The following is a 21,314-nucleotide window of genomic DNA, read 5'->3' as shown; positions in this document are numbered from 1 at the left end:
GCTGCAGTGATCTCCTGGACTGAGTTATTGATCTCCAACAATCACAACCATCTTCCTTTTATGCCAGGTATGACCCCAACTAGTAGAAAACATTCCTCCTTGATGCCCATGGTCTTCAATTTTGTAAGGGCTCTTGATGCCATGCTCAGCCAAATGCTGCCTGGATGTCAAGAGCAGCCACTCTGACCTCACCTCTTGAGTTCAGCTCTTCTGTCCATGCTTGAAGCAAGGCTGCAGTGAGGTCAGGAGCTGAGCAGCCCAAACTGAGCATCAGTGAGGGGCTCATTGCCGAGTAAATGTTGCTTGATAGAACTGTCAACTACACCATCCATCACTTTTCCCTTGAGGATGAGGGAACAGATGTGGTGGTAATTGGCCAGATCCACCTTATCCTGTTCTGTCAGGACAAGATATTTCAAGGTAATTTTCACCTTATCAGAATAGCTTGACCGCTTCTGCTCCATTCAGATTTTTTCAAACTTACTAAAATGTACGGTTAGTTATTTCAGTTGAAGTTAAGTACTGACAAGTGAAGGGCATTGATTGGATAGTTACTTGAGCATTTATAAAGTGACATACTGATACAAGAGCAGAGTAGTCAGGAGATATATCCCTGGAATATTTCGCTCTGAATAAATCCATTCCAAGTAAAGTTCCTTTACCAACTGGCTATCAAGAGAATAACTTGCATATCTGTCAGTCAGGCTTCAAGCTTGATAAAGTGTACAGACCCAGAACACTGTAACACCTTTTCACAGATGTTGACTGGCCAGCCATGCACTCCTGTTTTCATTTTATTGTTGAAAGGTTGTCATCATCACTATGCACATTTCTGGGTTTATTGAAATAGTTGTTAGCCTGGCTCTGTTGCTAATTCAGACGTTTGTGTGACCAAAAACCACTCGAGATTTCAATATGTAATTTAGGCTGACAAAAAAGTGCAGCCTTGTCAGAGGTTCTGGGCTGGATTCTCTGTCGGCGGGTACCTCCGTTTTGCCGGCGGCCCACTCATGCCCACGAATTTCCCGATGATGTGGGGGTGCCCACTATGGGCCGGGACAGTGACTCCTGCTGCCAGTGGGGAGCGGGCCGCATCAGAAAACGGGTGCTGCGAGACGGACAATCCCGCCCTCTGTCTTTTGGGTGTGATGTTACACTAAGATTCTGTCTGATTGCTCACATGAACGTGAAAGATCCCTTGTGTCTTATTCAAAGAAGAGGAGAGTTATCTTATTGTCCTTGTTAGAAATCCTCCCTTATCCGTTTGTTTGTTGTTTGCAAATCAACTTCTGTGATTGTCTGCAGATGACAGGGACTACACCTCGAAGTAATTCATTGACATTAATGCACATTGAATTATCTTGATTACATAACATTTCTTTTGTAAGAATCATTGAAGTTGTTACCCAGGAGAAAGTCAATGCACCTACTATGGTGCTAGCTTTAACTGGAGCTGTTGATACCATTCCCCATTTCTTGCTCTGTCTAAATCATTTCCCAAATACTTATTTAGTTCCCATGTTAATGATTTAGTATCTGTGCCAATTTCCTCTATTTAAGTAGGAAAGAATATTTTTCTGGCCTGGGAGTTGGAGTGGCTACATGGATAGCTCTCCTGCTTTCGAGCTTCAAGCCCCATTCCAGGACTTATTAGCTGTGAAATAACGCAATCATTTGCACAGATTTGCCAGTGAGTGTGGATGCTGGATGAATGGAGAGGGCTGACCATAGGAAGGGATCTGGTTGAAAAACGTATTTGCCAAATGCAAAGAAATGAAGGTGATAACCAGTATTGTGATGACCACATATATAACATCAGAAAAGCTGAGTTTACATTCCTGGGTGAACATCCCTGAGAACAGTAGAGCCCAGAGTCCTGCGTATGGAGCAACAGAAACCACTGCATCTCTTTCCAGATCTGATTTGTAAAGACACATTCCAGGAGGAGATGGGCCACAGTATGAGCAGCTAGTGAGATAGAATTTACCCTGCAGTTTGAGAGGGAGAAGCTGCAATCAGATGTAACGGTATTACAATTAAATAAGGGTAAGTACATGAGGGAGGAGCTGGCCAGAGTTGATTGGAGAAGGAGCCTAGCAGGGAAGACAGTGGAACAGCAATGGCAGGAGTTTTTGGGGGTTATTAGGGAGGCACAACAGAAATTCATCCCAAGGAGGAGGAAACATGCTAAGGGGAGGACATCCTTGGCTGACGAGGGATGTCAAGGACAGCATAAAGGCTAAAGAAAAAGCATACAAAGTGGCAAGAATTAGTGGGAAACCAGAGGATTGGGAAGCCTTTAAAAGCGAGCAGAGGACAATAAGGGGGGAGAAGGTGAAGTACGAGTGCAAGCTAGCTAGTAATATAAAGGAAGATAGGAAGAGATTTTTTCAATATATAAAAAGTAGAAGAGAGGCAAAAATAGACATTGGACGACTAGAAAATGTGGCTGGAGAAGTAATAACAGGAAACAAAGAAATGGCAGATGAACCGAATAGTTATTTTGCATCAGTCTTCACGGTGGAAGACACCAGTGGGATGCCAGAGCTCCAGGAAAACCAGGGGCCAGAGGTGAGTGCAGTGGCCATTACTAAGGTGAAGGTTCTGGGGTAACTGAAAGGTCTGAACGTGGATAAGTCACCTGGACCGGATGGACTACACCCCAGGGTCCGAAAAGAGATAGCTGAGGAAATTGTGGAGGCATTAGTGATGATCTTTCAGGAACCACTGAAGGCAGGAAGGGTCCCAGAGGACTGGAAGGTGGCTAATGTAACACCACTGTTTAAGAAGGGAGGAGGCAGAAGACGGGAAATTCTACGCCGGTTAGCCTGACTTCGGTCATTGGTAAGATTTTAGAGTCTTATTAAGGATAAGATCGCGAAGCACTTGGAAGTGCATGGTAAAATAGGACTGAGTCAGCACGGCTTTGTCAAGGGGAGGTCACGTCTGGCAAATCTGTTGGATTTCTTTGAGGAGGTAACAAGCAAGTTAGACAAAGGAGAACTAGTGGACGTGATTTATTTAGATTTCCAGAAGGCCTTTGACAAGGTGCCGCATAGGAAACTGTTAAATAAATTAAGAGCTCATGGTGTTCAGGGTAAGATCCTGGCATGGATAGAGGATTGGCTGACTGGCAGAAGGCAGAGAGTGGGGATAAATGGGTCTTTTTCAGGATGGCAGTCAGTGACTAATGGTGTGCCTCAGGGGTCTGTGCTGGGACCACAAATTTTTACAATATACATTAATGATCTGGAAGAAGGGACTAAAGGCACGGTTGCTAAGTTTGCAGATGATACAAAGATCTGTAGATAACAGGTAGTATTGAGGAAGCAAGGGAACTGCAGAAGGACTTGGAAAGCTAGGAGAGTGGGCAATGAAGTGGCAAATGTATTACAATGTGGAAAAGTGTGAGGTTATGCACTTTGGAAGGAGGAATTTAGGCATAGACTATTTTCTAAATGGGGAAATGCTTCGGAAATCAGAAGCACAAAGGGACTTGGGAGTCCTTGTTCACGATTCTCTTAAGGTTAATGTGCAGGTTCAGTCGACAGTTAGGAAGGCAAAGAGGGCTAAAATATAAGACCAGGGATGTACTTCTGAGGCGGTATAAGGCTCTGGTCAGACCCGATTTGGAACATTGTGAGCAGTTTTGGACCCCATATCTAAGGAAGGATGTGCTGGCCTTGGAAAGGGTCCAGAGGAGGTTCACAAGACTGATCCCTGGAATGAAGAAATTGACAATAAGGAACGTTTGAGGACTCTGGGTCTGTACTCGTTGGAGTTTGGAACGATGAGAGGGGATCTTATTGAAACTTACAGGATACTGCGAGGCCTGGATAGAGTGGACGTGGAGAGGATGTTTCCACTTGGAGGACAAACTAGAACCAGAGGACGCCATCTCAGAATATAGGGACGATTCTTTAAAACAGAGATGAGGAGGAATTTATTCAGCCAGAAGGTGGTGAATCTGTGGAACTCTTTGCCGCAGAAGGTTGTGGAGGCCAATTCACTGAGTATCTTTAAGACATAGATAGGTTCTTGATTAATAAGGGGATCAGGGGTTATGGGGAGAAGGCAGGAGAATGGGGATGAGAAAATATCAGCCATGATTGAATGGCAGAGCAGACTTGATGGGCCAAGTGGCCTAATTCTGCTCCTGTGTCTTATGGTCCCATAGTCTAAGTTCTGAGAAACACAAGTTTTTGTAAGGAGCTGAAGGGAATCAGTATTAGTAGAGAAATGGTTTTGGGGAAAATTAATAGAATTGAAAGTGGATAAATCTCCAAGGCCTGATAATCTTCATCGCAGAGTACTTAAGGAAGTGGCCCTAGAAATAGTAGATCCATTGGTGGTCATTTTCTAAAATTCTTTGGAGTCTGGAATGGTTCCTACAGACTGGAGGGTAGCGAATGTAACCCCACAATTCAAAAAGAAAGGCAGAGAGAAAACAGGGAACTATAGACCAGTGAGCCTAACGTCGGTAGTAGGGAAGTTGCGAGAGTCCATAATGAAGAATCTCATAGCACAGCATTTGCAAAGCAGAGGTATAATCAGACAAAGCCAGCATGAATTTACGAAAGGGAAATCATGCTTGACAAATCTACTGGAATTCTTTGAAGATGTAACTAGTAGCGTTGACCAGGGAGAGCCGGTGGATGTGGTTTATTTAGACTTTCAGAAGGCATTTGACGAGGTCTCACATAGCAGATTACTATGTAAAGTTAAAACGCATGGGATTGCGGGTGGTCTTTTGAAATGGATAGAAGGTTGGTTAGCAGACAGAAAGCAAAAGTTGGAATAAATGGGTCTTTTTCTGATTGGCAGGTGGTGATGAGTGTGGTACGACAGGGATATGTGCTAGGACCCCAACTGTTCACATTATATATTCATGATTTGGACGAGGGAACTAAATGTCTCCAAATTTGCAGATGATACAAAGTTAGGTGGGAGGGTGAGCTGTGAGGAGGATGTAGAGATGTTTCAGTGGGGTTTGGAGAGGCTGAGTGGGTGGGCATACGCATGGCAGATGCAGTATTAAATGGATAAATGTGAGGTTATCCCCTTCAGTAACAAAAACAGGCCCCTAATTAAATGGACCCCCATTAGACCCCATAAATAAAAGAACACATCCCATACAGACCACCCCATAGAGGACACCTCTCGGCAGTGAAAACAAATTACTGTTGTAGCATTGTAGCACTCACCTGGGCAGACACCTGCTGGCTCAGACAGAGAAAGCATCAAGTGTCCATTCCTGGAAAGAGAAAAGCAGTGACCTTTGTTTAAACTTCAAAGAGTGATAAGTGCTTTCCAATCACCTCTTCATGCTTGAGTGATTTTGAAACACTGAGCTGGAAATTGACAGCTCTTAACTCTCTTTGAAATGGTTAATGTTTGTAAACATCAAGGGGGTGTTTCTCTTAAATTTGATGGTCCCTGGTGGGGGTCTCTTTAATTATAAGGTCTTCGGTGGAGGGATCTGGTGAGGGTGGGGTGGGCAGGTGTTTCATTGTGTGGGGTGAGGATGGCCCTTCACTGGACTTTGGGGGGGCAACTCCCTAAAAGAATTATCCCCTTGGCCAACAAAAGGTCCACCGTGCCAGGTACATGCTTGTCAGGACTAGAACCACTTCTCGCCCATGTGATTCCTGGCCCGAGAGGATTGGAGGATCACAAACAAGAACCTGGAGAATATGACGCATTTGAATCCTCCCACTGGCGCGGGGCACGAACCTGAATCCAGACGGCAGCGAGGAGTCGGAGCATCCGTAGCGCCGATCCCATTTTATCCCCGATGCTGGATTCTGAACCACATCAAGAACTCAGCCCCACAGATTGCATGCAGCAGTATTGGAAGTTGGCCTTCAAGAATTCCTGTTGGAAGAAACTGAGACACAGAGAACTTTGTGCGGTTTCAATTTTAGGCAGATTATCAGAGAAGCCAGTAGGTGGCAACGATACAGAACCTTTTTTTTAACCAACCCAACAAATGTTCCATGCAAGTGGGGTAGCAGGTTCCTAAGCAGTAGTTCTTGGCATGTTGTGAATTATGTAATTCATTAATAATCCTAAGTGTTTTCAGATGGACTTCAAAAAGCTCCTGCATTTAATTATATTTCAGTTTACTGCACACTTGACTGCAAGCAGAAATGTATTACAGTATTTAATAGTTAAGTACATTTTAATGGATCTAAGATCTAAGGAAATTGGGTTGTTGTACAAAGTCTACTTTTTATCCTTCTGACGACATGCTTCTCAGTTGCTCTGTGGCTTTCTGTGAAGCAAATGTTGCCTCTGTAATTCATCTAAACCATTTATTTATCTAGACCAAAATGATGTGGGCTAATTAAGATGAAAAATAATGTAATCTAACACATCAACCAGAATTCACCCCTCGGTGCTCCACTTGCAAGGCGAGGAATTATTTTGAAGTACAATTACTCTTTTCATGTAAGCAAATGGATGTAGTAGCTATTTTGTACATGGCAAGATCCCATGGAGAGCAATGAAGGAAGAGTTAACACATTTGTTTATGGTGCAGTTGATTGAGAGAAGATGCTTCATCAAATAGACAATGCACCAGACTCTTGAGCATCTGAGGCTGCCTCTATAACCTAAACATTTTGGTTTCCACCCACCGTCATCCTGCTTTTCCAGGTCAGTGTGCTGCGCTATTTACCCAGTGCTCTCGCCCACAGTCACCACCGTTCACACAGTGCACTCTGGCAGTTGGCGGGTGTGCTTCTGTAGTCTCTCCCTTCTCTATCACAGTCTTCCCATTCAAACACCCACGTTCCCACAGTCTCTGCTGTTCTCCAAGGGCACTCCAGCATTCTATCCAGTTCCACAGTATCCCATTCAACCAAAAAACTTGCCCATTTGCCCAGCATGTTCCCATAGTCTCCCTAATTCTCCCAGTGTGTTCTGCAAGTAACCCAGCAAACTAATTGTCCACAGTTGTCCAAAGTGATCCCACAGTATCTGCCCAGTGCAAACGTTAAAATCTATCCCTTTCCCTCTATATCCACATGTGTATCGAATGTATCCCCTTTTTCTGTAAACTTAACTCATGCAGAACGGTTTAAAAAGTCTATTTTCTATTTGTTTCCTTGGTTGCATTTGCCATCATCTGCCAAATCTTTGAAGACAAAAGGCGACTTGGTTCAGCAAAAGGAAATATTTGTGACATAATTTGTGAAAAAACATCTGAAAAATCAGAAGAGGAATTCTATTTCCTCAAGACAAAGGACAGACCTTCCTGTTGTCACAGATTAATGGAGCTTCATCACAGACAGAATGGAGAGATTTAAAATCTCATTGTGCATTGTGAAGCTTTAGCAATGATTAATACATATGAAACTAGTTTGTATGTTATTTTAGAAAAGGTATTTGCCCATTTATTTTAAACAGCTAAGCAGACAGGAATTGCAGATGATTTAGTTATTGATGTTCTCTGTGGGTATGAATTATCTATGCTGGAAGGGCATGTTGTTTTTAGCATCCTTGTTTAAAAGTGGGGTGGAGGGAGCACCAGTAATACTCCGTCACAATGGCACTACTGGGACTACAAGGTTGCTGCCAATTCTGAGGCCTGACTTCCATCTGAGCAAGGAGCAGAAATCCCATCTCCAGCAAATTAAAAGTCCTTGGAGTGTCAAATGGCTCCGGAGCTGGCGACGTCTCCCTGACTGTTCATGGGGTGGGGCAGGAAGTCCACCATCCATTCAATTCTGTCAGAGTGTTCAGAATGTGGACCTTCCCTGAATTGGAAGATTTACAGATGAACGGTATTTAAAAAGGCACAATCCAGGGGAAAGGGAAAACAATGGTCCAGAATGTAGCCATAACAGAGAGCCTATATGTAATGGCAAACATAGCAAATCACAAGTCCTGCCCCTGTTTTTGTACTGTCAGGAAAGGAGTAGGGCACATTTTGCACATGTGCTTTTTGCGGAGGCAGCTGGCCATAGCTGCCTCCACTGACGTGAGGCTTTGCGGAGGCAGCTGGCCATAGCTGCCTCCACTGACGCGAGGCTTTGTGGAGGCAGCTGGCCATAGCTGCCTCCACTGACGCGAGGCTTTGCGGAGGCAGCTGGCCATAGCTGCCTCCACTGACGCGAGGCTTTGTGGAGGCAGCTGGCCATAGCTGCCTCCACTGACGTGAGGCTTTGCGGAGGCAGCTGGCCATAGCTGCCTCCACTGACGCGAGGCTTTGTGGAGGCAGCTGGCCATAGCTGCCTCCACTGACGCGAGGCTTTGGGAGCTTTGGAGTCTGAAACCCAAAATGTGCAAATTACACCTGGTAAGAACAGGTCTGAACTTTGTGGATTCCTTTGGACAACCAGGGTATCTCTTTGGAGAGGTGAGGTACCCCTTTGGATCCGGTCCCGGAACACCATTGAGGAATGTGCCCTTTGGCGGAGGTAAAGTGCCTTTTGGGACAGGTGCAGTGCTCTTTGGAATTGTTAAATGTAGGCATGAATGTGCATATAAAATGCACAATTTCATTATTTCCGGCTGATTTGAACGGTCAACAGACCTGTCAACATCAATAGTTAAAATTGTCAAATTGTAAAAAGGACTTGTCAACGGGTTCTGTTAAAAGTAATAATAATAATCTTTATTAGTGTCATAAGTAGGCTGACATTAACTGTCCAATGAAGTTACTGTGAAAGCCCCCAGTCACCACATTCTGTCGCCTGTTCGGGTCACAGAGGGAGAATTCAGAATGTTTAATTCACCTTACAAACATGTCGTTCGGGACTTTGTGGGCGGAAACTTTGTGAGTTTGTGAGAGAGCACCCAGAGGAAACCCACACAGACACAGGAAAACGTGCAGACTCCGCAGAGACAGTGACCCAAACCGGGAATCGAATCTGGATCCCTGGCGCTGTGAAGCAACAGTACTAACCGTGTGCTACCGTTCCGCCCGTGTTAAATGTTAAGAGGATTGGGGTCACATGTTGAAAGCATCTTCTCTCAATCAAAGCATCTTCTCTCAATCAACTGCACCATAAACAAATGTGTTAACCCTTCCTTCATTGCTCTCCATGGGATCTTGTCATGTACAAAATAGCTACTACATCCATTTGCTTACGTGAAAAGAGTAATTGTACTTCAAAATGATTGTTGACATAAGTCTGACGGCTTCCACTATTGGATTAGTGCTGCATGACAGATTTCACAACCATCCATTAACTCAGTAAGGTGCCTGCCATTTCACAGTTTGACAGCTACAAGTGATCATCGACTTGTTGATGTGAAGTTATGAATTCAATGCTTGTCGTTATAAGGGCATTCAAGCTCACGGGAGTATATAATCTGTGATATCAGATCGGATACCAATTTGGCTTCCATGAGGCTACAAGTTTTCCTTTCGGAAAATGGGCTTAACGAATTCCAGACAGAGCAGCATGCACAGTGGACCAATGGGATGACACTGGGTCCGTGAGGATTCCCACTTTTTTTTACTAGCCATTACTGGAGCAGGCGAGTGATTATTTGCAGATTGTCAGTGATTTTCTTTTTATATATTTAGAGACCCACTTCATTTTGTTTTCCAATGAAGGGGCAATTTAGCGTGGTCAATCCACCTAGCCTGCACATCTTTGGGTTGTGGGGGTAAAACCCACGCAGACACGGGGAGAATGTGCAATCTCAACACGGACAGTGACCCAGAGCCGGGATCGAACCTGGGACTTCGGCGCCGTGAGGCATTTGGGCTAACCCACTGCATGGCACCCCAGATTGCCAGTGATGACAGGAATAGCTTTATTTTTGATTCCCTATGTCTCCTTCTTCTTTTCCTCCCATTCAGGTGCGTACACAGAGATAATTACTTTGCTGAAGTACCAGAGAGTTACCACTGAATGTGAGCCATTGCCTTCAGGAAAAAAACAGCTTTTCCATGCACATCTCATTAAAATGTCATGAACAGTGTCAAAAATTAATGAAAGAGGCTAATAGATTGCTTTTTTTTATATCTAGAGGACTAGAAAACTAGGGTATAGAACGTTTAGCCAAACAAATCTCTGGTTAGGCTACACCTGGAGTACTGAGCACTACACCTTAGGAAGGATATATTGGCCTTGAAGGCAGTGCAATGTAGATTTCTCAGGATGATACCTCGACTCCAAGCATTAAGATACAAGGAGAGGTTAAACACACTGGGGTTATATTCCCTAAACTTAACATGGCTAAGGGGGATTGGATTGAAGTTTTCAAACTATTAAAAGGAACCGATTAGTTCCGTAGAAATAATTGCTATAGGACCAGAGAGAATAGTATAAACATTAAGAGCCAGGATAAAGTAAGAAACACGTCTGGTGGACCAACGCAATTGATGCTAGATCAATTGTTAATTTTAAATCTAAAATTGATAGCCAAAGATATGAAGGGATATGGGGCAAAGGATGGTCAATGGAATTCGGTCACTGATCAAGCGTGATCTCATTGAATGACAATAGGCTAAAGGGGCTGAATGCCCCCCCCCCCCCCCCCCCACTGTTCCTTGGTACCTATGCTGTGCTCCTCTCAAAAGGGAAACAATGGACGACGAGGCCACATCTGCTGTCCCCACTGACTAGAAATCACCAGTTTACTCTGTATCCTTCCTCCCTCCTCGTAATAGCAGATTCAATCATTTTGAATGGAGCCAAGTGCCAGTCGGTTCAGATGATTTTCTTTGGGTATTAAGTGAATTGGGAATGATTCAGAGCTGGCCGTGGCTCAGCAGGTAGCATTCTCGCCTCTGAGTCAGAAGGGCATGGCATGGGTTAAGTCCCACTCCAGAGGCCTGAGCACATATCCAGGCTGGCACCTTTACTCCTGCACTGAAGTGGGAAGTGATGTCCTTCAGATTAGACGTTAAACTGAGGTTTTGTCTGACATCTCAGGTGGACATCAAAAAATCCTAAGACGCCAATTTGAATATTGTCTTGGCCGATATTCACCCCTCAACCAACATCACTAAAACACAGAAAGTTAACACATTGTTGTATGCGGGATCTTGCTGTACAGAAATTAGTTGTGGCATTTCCTATATTACAACAGTACTATATTTCAGAAGTATTTCATTGGCTGCAAAATGCTTCAGTACATTTTCATTGTGAAAGGCAGCAAACGAGTGATGTCCTTCTTGCATGTGGCCAGCCTCACTGAACGTTCTGCACCTGCTGGGACATGAAGAGGCCGAGAGTGTGCTTGTACTGCCATCTAGTGGATATTTTAACTGCTTGCATCAGACTGCTGCGGAATGTAACCCAATACTGAAAATGAAATGAAATTAAAATTGCTTATTGTCACAAAGTACGCTTCAAATTAAGTTACTGTGAAAAGACCCTAGTCGCCACATTCCGGCACCTGTTCGGGGAGGCTGGTACGGGGATTGAACCCGTGCTGCTGGCCTGCCTTGGTCTGCTTTAAAAGCCAGCTATTTAGCCCTGTGCTAAACCAGCCCCAGCTACTGCTCGCAAAGATGGCCAATGCTTATCTCACCGGAGGAGTAAATGCATTTATTTTAGATAAGTTCTGTCAATTAGTAGCTGCATTAATTCTTTGCCCATCAATAATATTTTTTTAAGTTCCTGATGTGGTTGTTTGACACCTGTTGCAACACCAGCTGATAAAGGAAGTTGTATGAACATCAGGTGACAGGGGTCAAGCAGCTTATCGCCACAGTGTTGAAGCTGACATATGAAGAATGGGCTTTCGGGTGAGGAACCAGAGTACATCTGCCTGTGGTAACTTTACTGTGCAGGTCAACACCCACAGACAATGGGGCAACAAGCAGAAAATGAACTGAGGAAATTCTGATTTAAATAAGAGTAACAGAAATCAAAAGGGAAAAATTCTGTGAATGCTGGAAACATGATGTGCAAACAAAATTGTGGAGATACTCACTAGTCCAGGCACTGTCTGCCAAGAGAGAAACAGAGTTAATGGCCACGAATGATGGCCCTGCCAGATGTACATCGAGTGGGTGGCAAATGTATGTGACTATTTCCAGGGGCCCCAATGGGATTAGATCCCAATCAGGCACATACGTACAAACATACCTGTCTGTCTTCAGGGTCTTTAAGGTGAAGATCACACCTCTAATCAGAGGGTCAGCAGCTCTTCAGTCTCAACAGTGTCACTGGGAGTGGTGGCTAATGCCCAGGCTGCAGGAAGCCCCAGATGAGGAGCAGCATGGTGATCGTTCAGGCAGGCTCCAGCAAACAGGAGTGGGGGGCAGCTGTGGGTGATAGCATGTGGTGTGGGCAGTGGGTCAAAGAGTGGGGTGGAGGGGGCTTCCAGGCAGTTTGGAGGCCCCTGACCAGTATATGAGGCCCGTGAAGGAATTACCATCTGTCTTCGCACAATTCTGCAGGTGACATTTCCTCCGCCTACCTGCCGGCCCTCGACCTCGCTGTGATTGGATGGGCAGCAGGCGAGGTCTGGGGCTCCACCTGCCCTCAGATCAATTGAGGCCTGAAGATGCCACTTTATAGCGACCTCCTGCCCTGGCTGCAATTTTCAATCTGGCCAGAGGAGGTCAGCGGCAGAGGGGGAGTCCCGGCGGTTCAGGCCTTTGGTGGGAAAATTGGGCTGAGGGCAGGTGGAGCCCCAGAACTCGCCTGCTACCCATAAAATCACAGCGAGGTCGAGGGCGGGCAGGTAGGCAGAGAAAACGTTACCTGCAAAGCTTAGCGTCTCAGAGTTATGCAACTATGCTCACCCAGCTTTGTGGTGTGAGGCTAAGATGCCTGAACAGATTTGATCCAGTTGTTTAATTCTTGATACGGGGGGTGGGGGGGGGGGGGGGGGGTTGGAGTGGGATTGTGAGGGGTGCAGTAATCGCCAGGATATTAATTGTTTCTCTGGCCCTTTCTCACGGTTTACAGCAGTGTTGAAACAAGCAGTGGTTATATGAGCACAGACTCTGCTGCACGGAACAGTGTCAGGACCTGCAAGCTTTCTTCACCTGAACTCAGGTAAGACGTTCTTTACTCTACAGAAGAAGGCCATTTGATCTATTGTGCTAAACAGCCCGTGTTACCCATTCCCCAGCTTTTGCGGCGTTGAATTCCTTTTCAAGTATTTATCTACTCCCTTTTGAAAGTTGCTTCTGAATCTGCTTCTTTTTTTCTTTATTCTTTCATGGGATGTGGGCCAGCGTTTGGTGCCTACTCCGATTGTGCTTAATCTGAGTAGTTGGCAAAACCGTTCCAAAGGGCAGGTAAGAGTCAACCACATTGCTGTGGATCTGGAGTCACATGTGGGCAGATTTCCTTCTCAAAGGGTGTTAGTTAACCAGATAGGTTTCCACATCAATCAATAATAGCTTCATGGTTGCCATGACAGAGATTAACTTTCAATTCCAGATTGACCAAATGAATTTAAATACCATGGTGGGATTTGAGCTCACATCCCCAGCCTGGGCCTCAGGATCACTAGTCCAGCGACATTACCACTACACCATCATCTCTGCCATCTTCTGCCATCCTTTCAGGCAGTGGATTCCAGATCATAATTTATCTCCTCGTCTTACCTGTGGATCAACACACTGTGGAGCACAAGTGTTTGCTTCTCTGTCTGTTTTGAGCAGACAAAACTGCAGCAAGTTGGGTGGGTTAGTCACAGGCACTTGTTTTTTTAAATAAATTTAGAGTACCCAATTATTTTTTTTCCAATTAAGAGGCAATGTAGCGTGACCAATGCACATCTGCACATCTTTGGGTTGTGGGGGTGAAACCCACACAGACATGGGGGAGAATGTGCAAACTCCACACGGACAGTGACCCAGGGCCGGGATTCGAATCCGGGTCCTTCCTCAGCGGCGCGGTTCCAGTGCCAACCACTGTGCCACATGCCGCCCTTAGTCACAGGCACCTGTTAAGAGTTTCAGCTGAAGCATTCCAATGGAAATAGTGCACAGGTCCCCTGGGGGAATCCAGCTCACAAGGCTGAGGGAATATTCAATCTGAAAATTAGCCTGCAGCGCCATAGGAACCAGAATAGGTATTCTGGTATCTTTCTGGACATGGAAGAGCAGCACTTCTAAGGTATAAAACAGCACCACTGCCGCAGTGATGTTTTTGCATTGGAGCACAGCACTAATGGATAGGTGTATTGAACGGGAGGAGCATGCTTGGGCTGGAGACAAACCTTCATCCTGTGTCATTGAACAACAAAAGGACATGGCAGCTGTGACTGGGCACAAATCCATACAGTACTCTGTCAGAAGTTAAGTTAATTAAGAAGAAAAATATTTACACAATAAAGGTGGTGCATTCAGCATATTTGAATTTGCTAACATTATCCAGGAACACCAGCTGTGACCATGGCAGCTTGCATCTTCCCAGCCTGCCAATGGTATTACCCATTAGTGCTTCCAATACACAGAAAACTGACAGCAGCCAGTAAGATATTCCCAGAACAAAGTTACTACCCAACAGCAAATTTATCGCCCCAGCAGCATTCCCACAAAATCATTCTCTAATTTCTAACTCCCCTGCCCCCAGTTCAGCCAGATTCTGTGAAAGAAAAATAAACTAGTTTCAGGTTGCCAACGCTGAGGATTGCCCTTGATTCTCGAGTCATTGAAGCTTTGGAATTAATTTCCCGAGGAATGGCAATCACTGTTGGATCCCATTGCGCTCCTCTTTGTTTTTAACCCTAAGGTGGAGTTCCACATGTCTGGAATTTAAGTTGTGTTCAAATGTTCCAAAACTAGTTTGAGAAGCTACGAGAGAAAGTAAGTGCGCAAGGAAAGGGGTGAGTTGGTAGAATGCCGTTAAGTGAGTGAGGGGAGTAGCTGACAGGTAAGTGGGTGAGAATCCACTACAGAATCCCTGCAGTTTGATGGGGTCTCAGATGCCTGATAAATGCAACCCAAAGCCAATTTACCAAACTTACCAAGGTTACAAGCTGACCCAGTGAGAAGACAGCAGCTACTAAAAGCAGCTTTCAGTATTCTGCTGTACATTTCTAGTACTCCCTGCACCAGCAGTTTGCATTATGGATATTCCACTTGTGAAAACATGAATCATAGAGGTCCACAGTCCCTTTTACTCCAGAAATTAATAATTCATTTAATAATATAATAATAATAGCTTATTGTCACAAGAAGGTTTTGATGAAGTTACTGTGAAAAGCCCCTAGTCGCCACATTCCAGTGTCTGTTCGGGGGGGGGGGGCTGGAATTGAACCCGCGCTGCTGGCATTGTTCTGCATTACAAGCTAGCTGTTTAGCCCACTGTGCTAAACCAGCCCCTTCAGTGGTTTCATGGGCTCATTTCAATTGTTTCATGGGCTAACTGCTCCACATTTCCTTCTTTATTTCATTTACTTTGCAGGAAAGTAACAAACTGCATTGAATTTTTAGTGTTTAAGTTTGTGTACCGTTCATCTCACGCAGCTTGCCTTCAAGTATTGGCTCATCCATTCCCCTGACTGGTGACGGACAGACTGATGCTGACATTCTGGCATTCGTTCGAGCAAGACAAAGCCTTATGCAGAAGAAAGGTGAGACCAAAGAGTGAGTGCAACTCTTGGGAACAGGATAGAGGGAGAAGGGGAGAGGAGTCACACAGTGTCAAGAAAATGCATAGGTTGTTTAACACGGTGTAACGTTGCAGATGGTGCCTACATGCAACCTCTGTCACTAACCCTTCCCAAAGTAAGCAGAGTGACTGCGAGGTCACCTAACCTCAATAAACTGGGCAGGCAATCAGACCAACAGGGGCCTGTCTCAGGATCCCTCCAGAGGGAGTAGGCTTTAAAATATGGCAGACGGTGCTGGTCACACAGAACTCTCCCCACTGGAAAGATCAAATCTTCAGTGATCTAGACATGCTCCATTACAGGGGCATCAGGTCCAAATGCCTGGTGTCGCGGATCCATCAGCTCTGCCCCAAATAAGATCCCATAAAAGTTGCCGATGTGGCCAGGCCCTCATTACCGACCCCCCCCCCCCCCCCCCCCCCAACCTCCTTGTTCAAGAGTATGTTGTAGAAATTGTGGATTTCCAATCTCCCAACGCAAAACTGATAGTTGGAATAGTTTGTTTAACAGTACTAACGATTTATCACAAAGTGCTTCCAATAATACCAATTTTAAAGTGCTGGAATGAACAATATTGTTTTTTTTTAAACCATGAATTAAACTGCAGATCACCCCAGGAAAACTAATCAATCCCCCTCATGATGTGAAACAAGTCTGTGTAGGTCCCTGCAGCCTTGCATTGTCCACTCTGATTAACATTTCATTAAAAATAACGTGCAGTGTATCTGTGTCACCACTCGCCTTAACTCAAATTCGCCTGACAAAAATATACTTGTAATTAATTACTAACGCACATTTAGCAGGCATTGCCCCTTCCTTCCTTGTGATTTTGTCCACCTTTCCCGCTATTTTTACCAAATTTCCGGTTTGGGTTGTTGCCTCAGCCTTTAGCAAATCACAGTTTAGTTTGTTGCCATATCAAACACAACTGAATATGAATGTAGCAAGTGTCAATTAGTCATGTTAAAATGGCAAGGAAAAATACCTTAATAATATTGTTGTATATGTTGAGGTGGAGTTTAGATATTTCTTTGCTCAAAAGCAGAAAAAATGGCAGCATTACTTTTTTGCTCATTTGTTTCCCTTTTATTTGTTTTATCGCCATTATTTTTATAGAAGACTTGAAAATGAATAGTGACAGACCATTCAGTTATGGTGGTGTGGGGGGGGGGGGGGGGGGGGGGGTGCAGAACCTATGCTCTCCTCACCCCATGTATACAATTGGACTCTCCAGCTGAAAGCAGTAACTATTGCTCAGATACAGCAGTCTTTACCCTCACTGAGGTGAATTGTAATGTACGTACTTCTGTCTTGGCTCAGATGATGTAACTCAGCACAGACTGGCGACCTCCCTCTGGTCTATATGGTTGGGTTGTACACTGCCCTTTCCAATTGAGCCATCAGGAGACTGGCTCACAACAGGGTGGAGGGGGGTAGGGGTGGGGGAGTTCTTTTGCAAGGGTTAAATACCTTGTGGATCAGCAACATAAACTTCAATGGAGCTTGTTAGTCCACAGCACTCAGACCATTGCACACAATAGCACTGAGTGTGAATTCCCATTAGGAACATATGCAGGATTGACAGCCCAGGAAGTAAGAAAGCAATCAGGTTATTCATACATTGAGGATATTTCTTTACATCCACATCTGAATTTTCCATTTGCCCAGATGATATCTACCTGAGAACAGATGGTGTTATCACTAGTACGCTTCAGTGATTTGCTATCTGATTCGTCACAGCTTCCAGCACTCATTAAACAGTGGTGTGTGATTACAGAGATTACAAATTTTAACTAGGCAACAAGCATATTAAAGGACTGAAGTTTTTTTTTGTATTTTTTTTATAAATTTAGAGTACACAATTCATTTTTTTTTCAAATTAAGGGGCAATTTAACTTGGCCAACCCACCTACCCTGCACATTTTTGGGTTGTGGGGGCAAAACCCATGCAAACTCCACATGGACAGTGACCCAGAGCCGGGATCAAACCTGGGACCTTGGCGCCGTGAGGCAACAGGGCTAACCCACTACGCCACCGTGCTGCCCAAGGACTGAAGAAGTTGACATTTCTTTTGAATTTGATGGATTTTTTCTCCTTCATTCCCTGATCTTTACAACTTTGGGCAACTACCCAACCTTGTGGAGAGTTAATGAGGTATTTTTAGGACCACATTGGCTCCCGGGTGATGTGTCTGCTTATGTTTGGAATCAAGTTGATTCCCTGTCACACAGGCTGTTACCCTGGTATCTTTACTATACGAGGGCGAAATTCTCCGACCCCACGCAGGGTCGGAGAATCGCCGGCAGCGGCGTTAATCCCGCTCCCCGCAGGGTTTTTAAATCTCTGACCGGCCAAAAACCGGCGCTGTGCAAATCCCGCCGGCAGCCTCTGAAAACAGCTGGCGCCGGCGGGATTTCATTTTTTTTTTAGTTTCCATAAATCTCCGGCCCGGATTGGCCGAAGTCCCGCCGACGTGGCCACGGGTCACGTCGGCGAAAATCACAGTTGCTTTAAAACGGCGTCAACCATTGATGATGGGTGACGCCGTCAGTGTCCGGGGGGGGGGGGGTGGGTTGCGGCATCGGGGCGGGTTGCGGCATCCGGGGGGGGGTGCGGCACCGGGGGGGGGTGGGTTGCGGCATCGGTGGGGGGGGTTTGCGGCATCGGGGGGGTTGCGGCATCGGGGGGGTTGCGGCATCGGTGGGGTGCGGCATCGGGGGGGTTGCGGCATCGGGGGGGTTGCCGGCACGGGGGGTGGGGTGGGCATCGGGGGGGTTGCGGCATCGGGGGGGTTGCGGCATCGGGGGGGGGTTGCGGCATCGGGGGGGTTGCGGCATCGGGGGGGTGGGTTGCGGCATCGGGGGGGTTGCGGCATCGGGGGGTTGCGGCATCGGGGGGTTGCGGCATCGGGGGGGTTGCGGCATCGGGGGGGTGGGTTGCGGCATCGGGGGGGTTGCGGCATCGGGGGGGGGTTGCGGCATCGGGGGGGGTTGCGGCATCGGGGGGGTTGCGGCATCGGGGGGTTGCGGCATCGGGGGGGTGGGTTGCGGCATCGGGGGGGGTTGCGGCATCGGGGGGGGTTGCGGCATCGGGGGGTTGCGGCATCGGGGGGGGGTTGCGGCATCGGGGGGGGGGGGGTTGCGGCATCGGGGGGGTTGCGGCATCGGGGGGGGTTGTGGCATCGGGGGGGGCATCGGGGGGGTTGCGGCATCGGGGGGGTTGCGGCATCGGGGGGGGGTTGCGGCATCGGGGGGGGTTGCGCGCATCGGGGGGGGTTGCGGCATGGGGGGGGGGTTGCGGACATCGGGGGGGTGGGTTGCGGCATCGGGGGGGGTTTGGGGGCAGCGGCGTGCAGAGAGGGGGGCGACGGATGCCCGGGGCCAACGCACCGTCGCCCCCCCCTCTGTACGCCGCTGCCCCCTACCCCAACCACACCCCCCTCACCACCCCTACCTCCCTCCAACGCCCCTCCCCCCTCCCCACCACCCCTACCCCCCTCCAACGCCACCCCCCCCCATCTCTCACAACGCCGCAACCCCCCACCCCTCAACGCCGCAACCCCCCCCTCATCGCCGCAACCCCCCCCCTCTCAACGCCGGGTCCCCCCCCTCTCAACGCCGGGTCCCCCCCCTCTCAACGCCGGTTCCCCCCCTCTCAACGCCGGGTCCCCCCCCTCTGAACGCCGCCCCCCCCCCCTCAACGCCGGTACCCACACCCCGTCCCCCTCCCTCTGAAGGCCGGTATCCCACACACCCCCCCCCCTCTCTTCCTCCCCCCCTTCTTCCTCCCCCCCTTCCTTCCTCCTCCCCCCTTCCTTCCTCCTCCCCCCCTTCCTTCCTCCTCCCCCTTCCTTCCTCCCCCCCCTCCTTCCTCCTCCCCCCTTCCTTCCTCCTCCCCCCCTTCCTTCCTCCGTTAGGGGGGGGGGGTGTGCGGCGTTAGTGGGGGGGGGGTGCGGCGTTAGTGGCGGGGGGTGCGGCGTTATTGGGGGGGGGGTGCGACGTTAGTGGGGGGGGTGCGGCATTCGAGTGGGGTAGGGGTGGTGAAGGGGGTAGGGGTGGTGAGGGGAGGGGGTTGGGGTAGGGGCAGCGGCGTGCAGAGGGGGGGCGACGGTGCGTTGGCCCCGGGCATCCGTCGCCCCCCCTCCTCTGCACGCTCCTCAGTTCCTCTCACCCTGCCTCAGTTCCTCTCTCTTTGCCTCAGTTCCTCTCACCCTCCCTCAGTTCCTCTCACTTTGCCTCAGTTCCTCTCACCCTGCCTCAGTTCCTCTCACTTTGCCTCAGTTCCTCTCACTTTGCCTCAGTTCCTCTCACTTTGCCTCAGTTCCTCTCACCCTGCCTCAGTTCCTCTCACCCTGCCTCAGTTCCTCTCACTTTGCCTCAGTTCCTCTCACCCTGCCTCAGTTCCTCTCACTTTGCCTCAGTTCCTCTCACCCTGCCTCAGTTCCTCTCACTTTGCCTCAGTTCCTCTCACCCTGCCTCAGTTCCTCTCACTTTGCCTCAGTTCCTCTCACCCTCCCTCAGTTCCTCTCACTTTGCCTCAGTTCCTCTCACCCTCCCTCAGTTCCTCTCACTTTGCCTCAGTTCCTCTCACCCTCCCTCAGTTCCTCTCACTTTGCCTCAGTTCCTCTCACTTTGCCTCAGTTCCTCTCACCCTGCCTCAGTTCCTCTCACTTTGCCTCAGTTCCTCTCACCCTCCCTCAGTTCCTCTCACCCTGCCTCAGTTCCTCTCACCCTGCCTCAGTTCCTCTCACTTTGCCTCAGTTCCTCTCACTTTGCCTCAGTTCCTCTCACTTTGCCTCAGTTCCTCTCACTTTGCCTCAGTTCCTCTCACTTTGCCTCAGTTCCTCTCACTTTGCCTCAGTTCCTCTCACTTTGCCTCAGTTCCTCTCACCCTGCCTCAGTTCCTCTCACCCTGCCTCAGTTCCTCTCACTTTGCCTCAGTTCCTCTCACCCTGCCTCAGTTCCTCTCCCCCTCCCTCAGTTCCTCTCACTTTGCCTCAGTTCCTCTCACCCTCCCTCAGTTCCTCTCACCCTCCCTCAGTTCCTCTCACTTTGCCTCAGTTCCTCTCACTTTGCCTCAGTTCCTCTCACCCTGCCTCAGTTCCTCTCACCCTGCCTCAGTTCCTCTCACTTTGCCTCAGTTCCTCTCACCCTCCCTCAGTTCCTCTCACCCTGCCTCAGTTCCTCTCACCCTACCTCAGTTCCTCTCCCCCTCCCTCAGTTCCTCTCACTTTGCCTCAGTTCCTCTCACCCTCCCTCAGTTCCTCTCACCCTCCCTCAGTTCCTCTCACCCTCCCTCAGTTCCTCTCACCCTGCCTCAGTTCCTCTCACCCTGCCTCAGTTCCTCTCACTTTGCCTCAGTTCCTCTCACCCTGCCTCAGTTCCTCTCACCCTGCCTCAGTTCCTCTCACCCTCCCTCAGTTCCTCTCACCCTGCCTCAGTTCCTCTCACTTTGCCTCAGTTCCTCTCACCCTCCCTCAGTTCCTCTCACCCTGCCTCAGTTCCTCTCACCTTGCTTCTTGGGCTCAGCTCTTTTGACCATGTTTGGACCTGGGCTGCAATGGAGCCATGTGGGTGTCAGAATCCAAACTAAGCATCGGTGAACAGATAATTGCTGTGCAAGTGTCACATGATGCCACTGTTATTAATACATTTTTCACTTTAATGATGATCGAGAGTAGACTGGTGGAGGTGGTAATTGGCTAGACTATATTTAGCCAATATCAAAAATATCAACACAGAAAAATTATTCTAAAAAATAATTAAGG

The 21,314-nt window shown here is 47.9% G+C and overlaps 1 protein-coding gene across 4 annotated transcripts in view; it reads left to right on the top strand.

Annotated features, from left to right (window-relative positions):
• Positions 1-21,314, top strand: part of kif6 (kinesin family member 6) — a 683,903-nt gene that overhangs the window by 648,692 nt on the left and 13,897 nt on the right. The window contains exons 20-22 of one of the 4 annotated variants that reach the window (XR_005460902.1): positions 12,885-12,974; positions 13,195-13,219; positions 15,401-15,507. Coding sequence is in view for 3 of the 4 variants with exons in the window: in XM_038799041.1 (XP_038654969.1) it covers positions 12,885-12,974; positions 15,401-15,507 (197 nt within the window). In the remaining variant the exon portion in view is untranslated. Of the gene's footprint in view, positions 1-12,884; positions 12,975-13,156; positions 13,220-15,400; positions 15,510-21,314 lie in introns of those variants that run through there. The other 3 variants (XM_038799043.1, XM_038799042.1, XM_038799041.1) reach the window with 3 other exon arrangements.

The sequence above is a fragment of the Scyliorhinus canicula genome, chromosome 6 (assembly GCF_902713615.1).
Source record: "Scyliorhinus canicula chromosome 6, sScyCan1.1, whole genome shotgun sequence".
NCBI classification, from domain to species: domain Eukaryota; kingdom Metazoa; phylum Chordata; class Chondrichthyes; order Carcharhiniformes; family Scyliorhinidae; genus Scyliorhinus; species Scyliorhinus canicula.
Note: the sequence above shows the minus strand (reverse complement) of the source record. Positions and strands in the feature narration are given on the sequence as shown.